The sequence below is a fragment of the Hyla sarda genome, chromosome 12, assembly GCF_029499605.1.
Source record: "Hyla sarda isolate aHylSar1 chromosome 12, aHylSar1.hap1, whole genome shotgun sequence".
Lineage (NCBI taxonomy): Eukaryota > Metazoa > Chordata > Amphibia > Anura > Hylidae > Hyla > Hyla sarda.
In genome coordinates this window covers 67,270,418-67,282,529 of record NC_079200.1, presented here as the reverse complement: position 1 = coordinate 67,282,529, position 12,112 = coordinate 67,270,418, and the positions used below count along the sequence as shown (strand labels likewise).

General features: G+C 48.9%; 1 protein-coding gene across 5 annotated transcripts in view; it reads left to right on the top strand.

Moving 5' to 3' along the window:
- The first annotated feature begins 7,495 nt into the window (after nucleotides 1–7,495).
- Nucleotides 7,496–12,112, top strand: part of SLC2A4RG (SLC2A4 regulator) — a 41,319-nt gene continuing 36,702 nt past the window's right edge. For 3 of the 5 annotated variants that reach the window (XM_056548428.1, XM_056548431.1, XM_056548427.1), the window contains exon 1: nucleotides 7,496–7,758. In XM_056548428.1, the coding sequence (XP_056404403.1) occupies nucleotides 7,615–7,758 (144 nt within the window). In that variant the 5' untranslated portion in view covers nucleotides 7,496–7,614. The remainder of the gene's footprint in view (nucleotides 7,759–12,112) is intronic. The other 2 variants (XM_056548429.1, XM_056548432.1) reach the window with 2 other exon arrangements.

Sequence of the window (12,112 nt, the reverse complement as noted above, 5' to 3'; positions counted from 1 at the left end):
TCCAAAAAAATTCCAGGGTATGAATACTTTTTCAGGCAGTTGTCACTGCTGACCGAGTGAAGACACTGAGGCTGTAACTGAGATAGTTCAAATAATTTCTCCCTAATTCTGACTCTTCTTCGGTCTTTTAATTGTCCTATTCTGTCAAGATGTATCAGGTCCTGGGAAAGCTGGGTGGTAAATAAGATGGCTGCTTTTATAGCTCCCACAGACTACTGACTGCCAAATCTGCCTTGCTATAGTACATTGATCCCTCAACTTACAATGGCTTCAACATACAATGGTCTTTTCTGGACCATTGTAAGTTGAAACCAGACTCAACATACAATGCTACAGACAGTCCAGATCTGCGAAACATGTCAATGGCTGGAAGAACCGACCAATCAGAATGGGCATTTCACTGGTAAAACCCCTGTATTACTGAAGTTTACTGACTGATGTCTAGTAGCGCCCCCTACAGTACAGGGAGGTATTACATGTTCTGTACACTTTACCTGTACCAGGGTTACCTGCTCCTTTGGACACCAGGTGCGGGCGGCTCCATGTTACTTTGTTAGGACATTTTGTGTACTGTACAGGACCCTGGAGAAGCTCCTGTCCTCTGCATAGATCAGTGTTTCCCAAGCAGGGTGCCCCCAGTTGTTGCAAAACTACAACTCCCAGCATGCCCGGACAGCCTTTGGCTGTCCGGGCATGCTGGGAGTTGTAGTTGTGCAACAGCTGTAGGCTCCCTGCTTGGGAAACACTGACATAGACAGTGATTTACAGCTCCCAGCAGATCTTTCTTACTTTTATATATATAAGGACTTGCTTTATCTATACAGTGGTCCCTCAACATATGATATTAATTGGTTCCAGGAGAACCATCATATGTTGAAACCATCATATGTCGAGTACATATGTCTATGTAAAAATGGTAATTGGTTCTGGGGCCTTGGAACCATTGTATGTTGAATACATATCTCTATGGGAAACTGCTAATTGGTTCTGGGATGACCATTGTATGTGGAGTGGATGGGGAGTGTTTAACAAACCAGGGTGCCTCCAGCTGTTGCACAACTACAACTCCCAGCATGCATGTACAGCCATTGACTGTCTGGGCATGCTGGGAGTTATAGTTTTGCAACAGCTGGAGGCACACTGATAGGGAAACATTGATGTATGGGGTGTATAGTGTGTATATGTATTGTATGTGATGTGTGACATCGCATACAGTACTGTACAGTTCTTTAAATACCTTCAGGGGGGACAGAATGTCCTCCATTACGATCCTGCCGACTACAGCTCTATAGGAAAGGAAGGGGAGGGCAGCCAGCAGCTCATTGGATGCCTGCAGCAAGATGCTGCAGGCTATTGGCTGTGGCTGCACTGGGGGGGGGGGGGGGGGGGGGGGGCTTACACGGAGCTCACAGTGGAAGCCTGCGTGAGTTAGCAGGACAACATGTGAGTAACAGGAGGCAGAACGGGGCACACGGGGCACATTATACAACTATCTGTCAGTTGCTGAAGTTGTCAGCGCTGTCAGATAGCTGTTTGTACGATGGCCCCGACACACAGCAGCATCATATGTCGAGGCTGCCTTCAACATACGATGGGCTCTGAGAGGCCATCATATGTTGAAATGATCATATGTCGGGGCCATCATAAGTCGGGGGATCACTGTATTAGTTATCTACTTATTTTTCTTTAATCCTCACTTTTTCCTATTTTTGATGACATTTTGGTGCCTTTAGAACCAATTACCAGGTTTCCATAGAGTTCTGGTCTCAACATACAATGGTTTGAAAATACAATGGTCGTCCTGGAACCAATTAATATTGTAACTTGAGGGACCACTGTAGTAGGGTGAGACGCATCTATAATTTTGCTGTTCAGGACTCGGGGACAGATGTGTACAGTATTTGATGATGTACATAGCTCTTTACAAATCAGGGGAGTATCAAAGCTAAATGACCATCTCTGCAGGAGTTATTGTTTCTTCCAAGGGGGTTGTAACTGAGCTTTCCTGGACCTGTGACTAGTTACTTGAATATGGGAGCATCAGTATACCATTGCACATCTTAGCAGATTTGCTTTGCAGTAATCTTGGAAAGCTGGGTAACCATCTCTGTGGCAGGTATTGTTGATTCCACAGATGTTTTCCCTCAGCTTTCCAGGGGCTGTGTACAGGAATTTTGCATGGATAAGGAAGCAAGGAGTGTAACATTGCATAGCTAAGCAGATTTTCCTTGCATGAATCTAGGAAAGCTGGGCACTATCCCTCTGTGAGCTACTGACTAGAGATGAGCGAACTTACAGTAAATTCGATTCGTCACGAACTTCTCGGCTCGGCAGTTGATGACTTTTCCTGCATAAATTAGTTCAGCCTTCAGGTGCTCCGGTGGGCTGGAAAAGGTGGATACATTCCTAGGAGACCCTTTCCTAGGAATGTATCCACCTTTTCCAGCCCACGGGAGCACCTGAAGGCTGAACTAATTTACGCAGGAAAAGTCATCAACTGCCGAGCCGAGAAGTTTGTGACGAATCGAATTTACTGTAAGTTCGCTCATCTCTACTACTGACTCCCATGTGTGTTATCACCCAGCTTGACTGGGGCTGTGTATGGGAATTTTGCATGGATAGAAGGGCTGTATCTCTGCATAGCTGTATTTGTCATGCATGAATATCATCTAGGAAAGCTGGGTAACCAACCCTTTAGGATGGTGCTTTTTAACCCAGATTTCCAGGGGTTGTCTATAAAAAACATTGCATGTACACAGAAGCAAATTGGTTTATGACTGAATAGCCCAGCTGATTTGGAAAGCCGGGTAACCATATAATTGTTAATTTCAACCAACTTTATTGATTGTTTAACCATCTGACTTAAAAGGACAATTCTAGGGATTTGGGGTGAAATTCTCGAGTGTTCTCTTGTTCTATACATACACATTTTTTATACTTGGATGTTTATAATTGTTGCGCTATTATATTATAATGAATTAAAATGCATTTTACTCTAAAAATTAACTTTTTTTTTAACTTGTATAGAAAAATATAAATTGCGTTATGTAGGGCCTGCAACCAATCATATTTTAGCTGTCATTTACAAACCGAGAAAAAGGCATTTGATTGTTTATGGTCACCAGCCTCCGTGTTATGCCTACAACTACAACTCCCAGCATGCCCTGACTGCTTTTGCAACAAAAGGCTGTCAAGCTGTTTCAAAACTACAACTCCCAGCATGACGTCTGCCTTTTCGGCTTGTGGCTCTCCAGATTTAACAAAACTACAACTCCCATCATGCCCTATTAGACTTTGCATCCTGAGGTTCTCCAGCTGTAGCAAAACCACAGCTCCTGGCAATTTTTGTGGCTCTCTAGCTTAGAGTTTCGTAAGCAGGGTGCCTCCAGATGTTGCAAAACTACAACTCCCAGCATGCCTGGACAGCCGAAGGCTGTCCAGGCATGCTGGGAGTTGTAGTTTTGCAACACCTGGAGGCACCCTGGTTGGGAAACACTACAGTTTAGCTGTTATAAAATTGCATCTTCAAGCATGCCCTCACAGTCTATGTAACATCTCCAAATAAAAAAAAAATAAAAAAACTCCCATCCTTGCCTAACAACCTTTGAAATCTGCGGGCAAGTTGAAGTTCTATAGGATTTGCTGTTCTGAACACTTAGGCTAGGTTTCCACTTTTTAGTACACCTAAAAAAACGCCAGCAAAAACGCCAGAAAAACTGCCACAGGTTTTTCCTGAGTTTTGGCAGTTTTTCTGACGTTTTCCCTGGTGTGTGGAAACAGCCAAATTTGTCCCCTGTTGCAGTTTTCTCAGTGTCTTCAGGTACCACTCTGTGGGTCGGATGCTGACCGCCCGGTCCACAGAGTGTAAGGAGATGAGGAGTTATGTATAGCATCTCTACTCACCTCCCCGGCAGTATAGTATACAGGGGGCATATCTATAGGTAGCTGTATATAGTGTATACAGAAGACGAGGTCCACTTACCTCCCTCGTTTCTGTCACCGCCGGTCCGTGTAGCTCCGCCCCCTAGTGATGACGTCATTAGGAGCGGAGCTATAGACATATTCAGGCTAGTCTGAAGCTCTGTTAACATTGTCCGTTTTGGATAATGGGAACAGACCCTTCTGCCAGTGTCTACCCAGACAGGGAGACTCCAGCTGTTGCTAAACTACAACTCCCAGCATGCCCAGACAGCCAAAGGCTGTCTGGGCATGCTGGGAGTTGTAGTTTTGCACCAATTGGAGGCTCACTGTTTAGGTAGACATTGCATTATGGGCACTCTCCCCTGCAGAGAGTGCAAAAAATGTTCTAACCTATTTTTTTTGTGTGTTTTTTTTTTCTTCTCGTTTCAGATCCGTGTATGCAGAGGATTACGACGGATTCGATAGATTACGACGGATGAACTTAATTTTTTTTATTTTAATAAAATGGTTAACTAGGGCTGGGGGGGGGGAGTGTTTTTTAAAATAAAATATTTTTTCCAATGTGTTGTGTCTTTTTTTATTGAATATTCAGGCTTAGTTATGGAGGCTGTCTAATAGACGGAATCCATTACTAAGTCAGGGCTTAGTGTTAGCCCCAAAAACAGCTAGCGCTAACCCCCAATTATTACCCCGGTACCCACCGCCACAGGGGTGCTGGGAAGAGCCAGTACCAACAGGCCCGGAGCGTCAAAAATGGCGCTCCTAGGCGGTAACAGGCTGGCGTTATTTAGGCTGGGGAGGGCCAGTAACAATGGTCCTCGCCCACCCTGGTAATGTCAGGCTGTTGCTGCTTTGTTGGTATCGTGCTGATACTGAATATACAAGGAACCCTACGTGTATTTTTTTCATAAATAAAAAAATAAAAATAAAAAACACATAGGGTTCCCATTTTCAGTATCAGCCAGATACCAACCAAGCAGCAACAGCCTGACGTTACCAGGGTGGGCGAAGACCATTGTTACTGGCCCTCCCCAGCCTAAATAACGCCAGCCTGTTACTGCCTAGGCCCAGGAGCGCCACTTTTGACGCTCTGGGCCTGTTGGTATCGGCGCTTCCCGGCACCCCTGTGGCGGTGGGTACCAGGGTAATAATTGGGGGTTAGCGATAGCTGTTTTTGGGGCTAACGCTAAGCCCTGACTTAGTAATGGATTCCGTCTATTAGACGGCCTCCATAACTAAGCCTGAATATTCAAGAAAAAAGAAAACACAACACATTGGAAAAATTATTTTATTTTAAAAAAGACTCCCCCACAGCCCTCGTTAACCATTTTATTATAATATAAAAAAAAATCCAGTTCATCCATCGAATCCGTCGTAATCCTCTGCATACACGGATCTGAAACGAGAAGAAAGAAAAAAAAAACACAAAAAAAATAGGTTAGGACATTTTTTGTGCTCTCTGCAGGTGAGAGCGCCCATAATGCAATGTCTACCTAAACAGTGAGCCTCCAATTGGTGCAAAACTACAACTCCCAGCCTTTGGCTGTCTGGGCATGCTGGGAGTTGTAGTTTAGTAACAGCTGGAGTCTCCCTGTCTGGGTAGACACTGGCAGAAGGGTCTGTTCCCATTATCCAATACGGACAATGTTAACAGAGCCTTATACCCTTGCCAGCCTAGATTGCGTCTGTAGCTCCTCCCCCTAATGATGTCATAACTAGGGGGCGGAGCTACGCTGACCCGCAGGGACTGGACAGAGGTAAGGGGACTTCTCCATCTTCTGTATACACTATATACAGCTATCTACAGATAGCTGTATATAGTGTATACCGCCCAAAGGGTTAACCTAGACTGTCCAGCAGTGTAAGTTAACTCTTTCCTTGCTGGGCTGGTACATAGCGCACAGCTCAGCAAGGGGTTAAGTGAGCCAGCAATGTGTATACTGTATACACATTGCAGGCTCACTGTAAGTTCTTGCTGGGCAGTATGTATACGATGTATATCTACTGCTCAGGATCAGCTGATCTCTCGGCTCTGTAGCCTTGAGAACAGCTGATCCTGACAGTCACTTTGATCGCAACGGGTGTCAGGAGGAGTGACACCCGCTGGGATCTGTCCCTTACTGCAGGTACTAATACTCCCAACATGAAGTACACTCTGCTCCATGCTGGGAGTTGTAGTACCTGCATTAATAGACAGATCGCAGCGAGTGTCACTCCTCCTGACACCCGCTGTGATCCTCCTGTATAATGTATAGATGTGGCCGGCTGCTCTTCTATGGTCCCCTGCACGGCCGTATATATACACCTATTCCTATTTCCCACAGAGTTCTGATTGGCTGGAACAATCTGACCAATCACAGCTCTCTGCGGGAAATATGAATATGTGTATATATACGGCAGTGCAGGGACCATAGAAGAGCGGCCGCATCCATATATTATACAGGAGGATCGCAAGGGACCCCAGCGATCTTTCAATTAGTACAGGTAACTACTACTCCTATCATGGAACAGTGTGTTCCATGCTGGGAGTAGTAGTACTACCTAAAAATTTTTTAAAAAAAGTGAAACATACACAAATACATTTTTATTATTGTTGGCTACATTTTTAGTGCCGTACCCACTCACATAAATTGATCCCTGTTTAAAAATTTTGTTATAAAAGAGATACATTTTGTTAAATACAATTTTTTCCATCACTATTGAATCTTTTTTATTATTATTTTTTAATGGTACCCTACTAAATTTTAATAAAAAGGTATCTCCATCACTTTTTGGATCGCTAAAATCCAAAAGAGAATAAAAACCGCCTGAAAAAATGCCAAATTTAAAACCCACATGGCGTTTTTCTTGGCGCTTTTTCACTCCCATAGACTTCTATGGCAGAAAAACGCCAAGATTTTCCCGAAAAAACGCCAAAAGTCTCGACAAGTGGTTGTTTTTTAAAAACTGCCAAGGAGCCCAAAAACGCCAAAAGTATATATAAAAAAAAAAAAAACGCCAAACTGAAAAACGCCAAGTGGATTTGGCCTTTTGCAGTTTACTATTGACTTGCAGCTAACATCTGGCCACAGCGTTTTTTCACACAAAAAAACGCCATGCGGTAGAATGGGCGTTTTTATTGGCGTTTTTGTAAAAAAAAAAAAAAAACTAGTGGAAACCTAGCCTAAGGCTGGATGGACACCAATATAACCACCATTGCAGCTCCCACAGGGGCAAAGAGCAGATCTGCCTAGTTATTGAGCATAAGATTTGCTGTTTATAACAGCAGGTGACTGCCCGGGTGTCGGTGGTGTCGCCGTACTCAGCCCGGTCCGGGCAGGTGAGGGTGAGTTATAGTGTCAACAACAAACACACAGTACCGGACTGGCAGCCGTACCACGCCCCCCTGCTGCTACGAAAGAGTTAAGTATTCCCCAGAGACCCACCACGCCCCCATTTCCAGCACGTGACCGTCGCCGGTGGACAACAACAAGGAACAGCCAATGGGAGTCCAGGGTCTGGCCACGTGCCAGAGAGCAAGGGTGGGCGGGGTCCTGTTGATGTCTGTCGGTAGCCAATAGAAAATAAGCTGTGTATGGGAGGCTGAGGAGGGCGTGTCTAGAGTGGAAGGCGGCAGTGTGGGCGTGGTCCCGGTGCGCGCTCTCTGTTGGTCGGTTTTCTCCCCTACTCCTCCCACCCCTTCGCCTCGGGAAGATGGCTGCGTTGAGCACCGGGGCCCTTGACAGAGCGGCCGGGAGCGCCGGGGTTTCGCTCCGCCTTCACCAAGCATCACACCCTTCTGCCCGTATCGATGAAACGTCACCACAGAACCTGGGAGCCGGTGCGGAGAGAGCTGAGGTATGGGGGTGGGGCAGAAATACTCCGCTACTCGTTACACACCCCTTCTCATAGCAACGCTTTACTACACACCCCCCGACAGTGACACCGGAGACTACACACCCCCCGACAGTGACACCGGAGACTACACACCCCCCGACAGTGACACCGGAGGCTACACACCCCCCGACAGTGACACCGGAGGCTACACACACCCCCCTGACAGTGACACTGGAGACTACACACACCCCCCTTGACAGTGACACCGGAGACTACACACCCCCTGACAGTGGCACTGGAGACCATACCCCAAGCCCCCCCCCCCCCGATAGTGACACCGGAGACTACACCCCCCCCCCCCTGACAGTGTCACCGGAGACTACACACACACCCCCTGACAGTGACACAGGAGACCACCCCCCTCCCCTGACAGTGACACCGGAGACAACACACCCCCCTGACAGTGACACCGGAGACTACACACACCCCCCTGACAGTGACACCGGAGACAACACACCCCCCTGACAGTGACACCGGAGACAACACACCCCCCTGACAGTGACACCGGAGACAACACCCCCCCCCCTGACAGTGACACCGGAGACAACACACCCCCCCCTGACAGTGACACCGGAGACAACCCCCCCCCTGACAGTGACACCGGAGACTGTACACCCCCCCCCTGACAGTGACACCGGAGACTGTACACACACACCCCTGACAGTGACACTGGAGACTACACACACACCCCCCCGACAGCGACAACGGAGACTACCCATCCCCGCCCCCCTGTCAGTGACACCGGAGACAACACACACAAACAATGTAGGGGGGCTACATTGACACCGGAGACTACACACACACACCCCTACAGTGACATCGGAGACTACACCCCCCCCTGGGACAGTGATACCGGAGACTACACACAGACCCGTGACACTGGAGACTACACACACCCCCCTGACAGTGGCACCGGAGACTACACACACACCCCCCCCCCCCCCCTGACAGTGACACCGGAGACTACAAACAGATCCCTGACAGTGACACTGGAGACTACACACCCCCCCCCTGACAGTGACACCGGAGACAACACCCCCCCCCTGACAGTGACACCGGAGACAACACCCCCCCCCGACAGTGACACCGGAGACTACACCAAACCCCCCCCCACAGTGACACTCTAGACTACACCCCCCCCCCCCCCCCGGTAGTGACACCGGAGACAACACACCCCCCTGACAGTGACACCGGAGACTACACACACCCCCCTGACAGTGACACCGGAGACTACACACACCCCCCTGACAGTGACACCGGAGACTACACACACCCCCCTGACAGTGACACCGGAGACAACACACCCCCCTGACAGTGACACCGGAGACAACACACCCCCCTGACAGTGACACCGGAGACAACACACCCCCCTGACAGTGACACCGGAGACACCCCCCCCCCTGACAGTGACACCGGAGACAACCCCCCCCCCTGACAGTGACACCGGAGACTGTACACCCCCCCCCTGACAGTGACACCGAAAACTGTACATACACACCCCTGACAGTGACACTGGAGACTACACACACACCCCCCCGACAGCGACAACGGAGACTACCCATCCCCGCCCCCCTGTCAGTGACACCGGAGACAACACACACACACAATGTAGGGGGGCTACAGTGACACCGGAGACTACACACACACACCCCTACAGTGACATCGGAGACTACACCCCCCCCTGGGACAGTGATACCGGAGACTACACACAGACCCGTGACACTGGAGACTACACACACCCCCCTGACAGTGGCACCGGAGACTACACACACACACACCCCCCCCCCCCCCCCTGACAGTGACACCGGAGACTACAAACAGATCCCTGACAGTGACACTGGAGGCTACACACACCCCCCTGACAGTGACACCGGAGACTACACACACCCCCATGACAGTGACACTGGAGACTACACACACACACACCCCTGATAGTGACACCGGAGACCACACCCCCCCCTGACAGTGACACCGGAGACTACACACACCCCCCTGACAGTGACACTGGAGACTACACACACCCCCCTGACAGTGACACTGGAGACTACACACACACCCCTGACAGTGACACCGGAGACTACACACACCGCCCTGACCGTGACACCGGAGACCATACACCCCCCCCCTGACAGTGACACCGGAGACTACATCACCCTCCCTCCCAATCCACCGACAGTGACACTGGAGACTACACCCCCCCACCTACAGTGACACCGGAGACTACACACACACGCCCCCGACAGTGACACCGGAGACTACACACAGACCCATGACACTGGAGACTACAGACACACCCCTGACAGTGACACCGGAGACTACAGACACACCCCTGACAGTGACACTGGAGACTATTCCACCCACCGACAGTGACACTGGAGACTACTCCACCCAACGACAGTGACACTGGAGACTAGTCCCCCTCCCCCACTGACAGTGACACCAGAGACTCCACCCCACCCACAGTGACACCGGAGACTATACACACACACACACACACACCCCTACAGTGACACTGGAGACTGCACACACACCCCCCAACAGTGACACTGGAGACTACACACACCCCCCTGACAGTGATATCGGAGACCACACATCCCCCTGACAGTGACGCCGGAGACCACATACACCCCCTCCTGACACTTAGAGCCACAACCCCTACATGACAGTGACACCTGGAGCCACATGCACACTCGCCAACTTCAAGTGGAACCCAGATCGACACCCTGAGCAATCCCCCCCTGACAGTGATCCGATAGTGACACCCTGAGCAATCCTCCCCTGACAGTGATCCGATAGTGACACCCTGAGCAATCCTCCCCCTGACAGTGACACCTGCGACCACCCCCCCCCCCCCCCACTGACAGTGACACCTGGTGCCCAAGCAGTGATACCAAGGACTGCTTCTCCCTCCCTTACTCCACCCCAAACCACGAACAAAAAGTGCAGCCCAGAGCTACATCCCCCTGACAGTGACACCTGGAGCACCATCTATACCCCTGTGACATTGACACCCATAGGCACACCTCCTCCCAGCATCTGACAGTGACACCCATGACCCCAATGCAACTTCCCAGACAGTGACTGACACCCAGAGCAACACACCAGTGACACTGGGACAACTCAGAATGACCATTGGGCTTTTGGTCACCGTTCTTACCAAGGCTCTTCTCCCCTGTTGGGACAGTCAGCTCTAGTGTCCTGGTTGTTCCATTTAAGAATAATGGAGGCCACTGTGTTCTTGGGACCTTTCACGCAGCAGAAACCTTTGGTGCTTTTCTCCAGATCTGTGGCTCCCAACAATCCTGTCTCTGAGCTCTACAGGCAGTTCTGTCCCCCTCATTAATTTACTCTGATATAAATTGTCAGCTGTGAGACCCTATATATACAGGGCTGTGTCTTTCCAAATCCCGTCCATCTGAATTTACCACAAGTGACTCCAATCAAGGTGTAGAAACATCTCAGATGATCACGAGAAATGGGAGGAGCTTGAGCTAAATATAAAGGGTCTGAATACTTATGTCTATGCAAAATTTTAGATTTCAATTTTTAACAAATTAGCAAAAAATTCATGATGGGTTGGGAACTTAAATTTTTATTTTAATACAAGGCTACAACATAACAAAATGGACTGCCAAGTGTGCTGCATAATATTTATGGTATGAGTTCTGAATTGTTAGATTTGTGTGCTGTATACTATGTTTTGTCGGGTTGTGCGCCAGAATTGAAAAAACCCGACTAACTCTCCATTTTACTGAGAAATCCCGAAAAAGGGGTGTGGCCATCTGTAAAAGTGGGTGTGATCACAAAAAGGGGTCGTGTCCCCGACATAATCACAAAACCCCAACATATTTACTAATGTTTCCACAGAAAATGTGATGGATTTGAGCTGAGAAAAACCCTACAGATCAGAGCATGTGTGTAAAAAATAAATAAAAAAATAAAAAAATGTAGGGAAACCTTAGTAACTATCGTGGAAAAATACTTGTAGCGAAATAAAACCCACAAAGAATACTGCACTCCACTCTAAGGCTGGGTTCACACTACGATTTCACTCTATGGCTGCCGGATCCAGCGCTCCTGTATCCCAGCCGGACCCGACCCACATCTAATACATTTCAATGAGCCGATCGGAATCAGACGTTGACTCAGGTCGGCTCATTTTAGCCCCGTATCCGGTTTTCTGACCAGGCCTAAAACCGGTATGCCGCGGATCTGGCAGCCGTAGATTGAAATCGTAGAGTGATCCCACCCTAAATCAGGGCCATAGTGTATGAACTTTACAGACATAACCGCTTGGCCACCAGATGTCAGCAGA